The sequence below is a fragment of the Trifolium pratense genome, linkage group LG4, assembly GCF_020283565.1.
Source record: "Trifolium pratense cultivar HEN17-A07 linkage group LG4, ARS_RC_1.1, whole genome shotgun sequence".
In the NCBI taxonomy this organism is placed as follows: Eukaryota; Viridiplantae; Streptophyta; class Magnoliopsida; order Fabales; family Fabaceae; genus Trifolium; species Trifolium pratense.
The window spans coordinates 46,380,864-46,384,858 of NC_060062.1; the positions used below are offsets into that span (position 1 = coordinate 46,380,864).

The 3,995-nt window shown below is 34.0% G+C and overlaps 1 protein-coding gene across 1 annotated transcript; it reads right to left on the bottom strand.

Moving 5' to 3' along the window:
* Positions 1 to 249: 249 nt before the first annotated feature.
* Positions 250 to 1,653, bottom strand: LOC123922768 (UDP-glycosyltransferase 84B2-like). The gene has a single exon (XM_045975456.1). The coding sequence runs from the start codon at positions 1,624 to 1,626 to the stop codon at positions 250 to 252; it is 1,377 nt and encodes a 458-aa protein (XP_045831412.1). The 5' UTR covers positions 1,627 to 1,653.
* Positions 1,654 to 3,995: the final 2,342 nt, after the last annotated feature.

Genomic DNA, 3,995 nt, shown 5'->3' on the forward strand with positions numbered 1-3,995 from the left:
ATCACAAAAGGATAAGAACCAAAACCCATGTAAAAAACCAAATGCTATAAAGTTACATTTTCTATTTAACTATGGGCAATTCTTCAGAGCTTCAAACTTCTTCAATATAGTGAGTTAAGAATCACCTTTTACTTCAGAATTGGGTCATCAACTAGAAGTATGATAGACGTTTTATGAATTTCATCAATTGTAACATCCTCAATTTTATCACTCGAGTTACGCAAAATGCGTCGATCATTCATGACAACATCATTGTACTTCTTGTTGTGTGAGTCCATTGATTTCACTGATAAACTGATTCAAATTCTTACTAGAATTACCACCTTCCTCCAAAGCTTTTCTTGCTGACTCTTTAATTTCCATAGCCTTCTTCTTAATCTCAGCAGCATTAGGCCCTTCCATAACATCCCTAATACACCTTTCAATCTCTTCTACACTAGCAACCCCATCTTCCCCATACTTCACTTTCACCCCATTCTTAAACACATTCTCAATAAGCTTAGCATTTGTTGGTTGATCAGTCCAAGAAGGCCAACCAATAACAGGCACACCATTTACCAGTGTCTCGAGTGTCGAGTTCCAACCGCAATGACTTATAAAACAAGCAACAGCAGGGTGCATTAACACCTTTTGTTGTGCACACCATTTCACAACTAAACCTCTCCCTTCAGTTTCTTTCAAAAACTCTTCTGGTAATTCATAAGCTGCATCCTCTTTTTCATATCCTCCATTATTTGCTGGCTTAACAACCCACAAAAAATTCTTGTTGCTATTCTTCAAAGTTATAGCTATATTATTCATTTGTTTTTTTGACAATACAACTAAACTACCAAATGATATATAAATAACTGATGAATCTGGTTTATTATCAAGCCACTCTAGGCACGAATCTTCAGCATTCCACAAATCAACATTAACATCACTTATTTCCTTTTCTCCTAATAGAAAAGGTGGAACCAATGGTCCAATAGGATAAATTGGAGTTAGTGAATCCATTGATTTCACTATTTCTTCTTCAATTTCATAAAATGAAGCACCTAAAACCCATTTCACTTTATCCAAAGCCTTGTATAAATCAGCTAATAATTCTTTGAAATGAAGAGGATAAGAAGGAAGTATAAATGAAGGAAGATCTCTTACCTCTAACAATGGTAGCCCAGGTAACTCCACCTTCTCATTAGGATCATCGAATTTAGGGAAAGAATCGATGTTCTTAAAGTAACGATAATAAATTGAATAACACGCTGAAGCTTGTATCCAAAGCAATGCACAAGGGATTTCATGTTCAGCAATAACATCAATAGCCCAAGGAACAAAGGGATTGACAATTGCACATGAAAAGGTTTGATTTTTGGTGAGGTTGGTAATGAGATTGGAAAGGTTTTTTCTACCCTTTTCTTGAATGGTGTTGAGTAAAGTTTTTGTATCGGAACGGTCAAAGTCAATGCTGAGACCATCAGAAAAGAACTCAAGTTTGATTTCTGAGGAATTTGCGTCTTTGTTTTTTAGCATGCTGCTACGACCGTCTTCTGTAGTGGCGATCGTGACATGGACACCCTTTGAAATGAGGCGTTTCGCGAAGTTTAACATGGGGTTGATGTGACCTTGTAAGGACATTGTCACCATGAGAATGTTAATGTTTGGTTTTTCATCTACTAGTGACATGGTTACTTGTTGAACTAGAGAAGGCAAATACTATGTTGTAATTGTCTTTTTTTTTACTCAATGTTGTAATTGTGTTAAGAGATGGCATGGAAATAAATACAGATGGATGAGATAGATACAATGTACATTTATTCGAACGTGCTATTTTTTTTCTTTTTCTTTTTGGTCATACTTTGTTTTATTCTAATATACTTATAAATAAAATTACTTATTATTAATAATATAGTTTCCATAAAAAATTTATTATAATATACTTATAAATAAAAGTACTTATTATTAATAACATAGTTTCCATAAAAAAATAGTCAAACTTTTTTATCACGGTCAAACTTTTTTTTGACATCAATATAGTCAAACTTTTAAAAAAATGGGAATTATATATAAAGAAATTACTTATTAATAATGTAGTCAAACTTTTTTTATCAAAAAAATTACTTATAAATAATCAAGTCAGTGTAAAAAGTAAAGCAATTTGGACCATAATATTATACCTCACATCTTAAATATTTTTCTAAAATGTTCAATTAAAATAGTCAAAGAAAATTACGGAAATTGATGAACGAATTTGGACCTAAATTTAGTTTAAGTTCATTCATCGATTTCCGTAATTTTCTTTCCTCCCACTTTCTTTCCTTCCAAACAAACGGACCCTTAAATTAAAACGAAAGTAGAACCAAATCAAATATTACACTGTGTATTTAATCTCTAATATGTTCAATGTCACATTATCAAAAAGTGAAACATATACATATATTTTCCATTTGTAAAGAAACTGAAATTCTGGTATCACTAGAATGATGTTGGCTAAGATGTCCCAACAACTACTTTGTGAATAATGTTGTTTTCTATTGTTGGCACATCTTATATAACATATAAAAACTGACAGAAAATAAATAAATGACACAAGTAATTGTTAACCCAGTTCAGCCAACTGCCTACTCTGGGGGATACCAATCCAGGAAGGAAATCCACTAATAGCTCTAGTTACTAAGACCTCCAGCAAACCCTAGGATTTACGCCTTACACTAAGACCTCCAGCAAACCCCTGGTTTACGCCTTATAACCTCGACACTACTTATGCAACTTCTGCCTAGGAACTTCCTAGACATGAGATCCCATCTCACTTCCACTCACACAACACAACCTGTGTTGATTATACAATGTTAAGAATGATGTGGCGACAACTTGTCAAGACAACACTTCACTTTTGCTTAAAAGCTTCAAGTGAATCACACATGGTAAACTCCGTACTTCAAAGCTTAGGAGTAACCTTAAAATAACAAACTTACTTCTTAACTCGTGTTATAGAATCCACAAGCAAGAATTACAATCAAACAATAAAACACTCAACAAAGACTCAATAAAGACTCAATATGTGTAACTAATATTTTTCAATGAGATGCTTAGTCTTGAGCTTGGTCTTCGTATATATAATGAACCAGCACGCTCCTCTTTCTTCATTACTCATAGGACGCTCCTTGTAGCTCATAAAAGGTGATCTGATTCTCTTTTGATCTTCATCAAGAATGTATAGAAACTTTCCAAAAGTGTTTAAGGACTTTATAGGATAATTGTGATCATACCGTTGTACCATTAAGTCTTATCTTATCCTTAAAATTCCTGATCAGATCAAATCTCCATTGAGCGTGCTCTTTAAGTGGATTTCCATAAATAGCAGATGCTCTCATAAATGCGCGAGATTTCCTTGAATAAATATGATGTTGTAACATGTTTTCCAACATCTTGTTAGTATATTTGTTTTAGCAAAATTAAGCCAATTCAAATATCCAACAATCTCCCCCTTTGGCAATTTTTGGCTAAAACAATTTCAGGCCATTACCTTTGAGAGATATAAAGAGCGCAATCCTTCAAATCACCATGGTCACACAAAGGAAGGAATGTTAGAGCATCAGTTAAACAAAATTTCACATAGGTGAAAATATATGCATCAGAGGCAGCAGCAGCGGAGTTATCATCAATTAGCCTCGAGCAAAATAAAAACGTGGTATCAGAGCAAAAACATATATCATATGTCATATGTCATCAAAGTTGTTGTGACATATGGGAGCACATCTTCTAGCACATGTTCGTCCAATCAGGGCAGCATCCATTCAGTAGCAAACTCCCCCTGACTTCATCAGCTTGTGCATCATCTCAGGGTAAAACATTTTACTCCCCCTGAATACTTGCTTACTGCTACTTAAAAACATGTCATAACAAAAGACACAACAACATGTAGCAGAAACAAACAAAGCAAAGAAAGTACTACTCCCCCTTTTTAGCCACAAAATGTGCCAAAAACAGGAAAGTTAAGTATCCAAAGTGCAGAA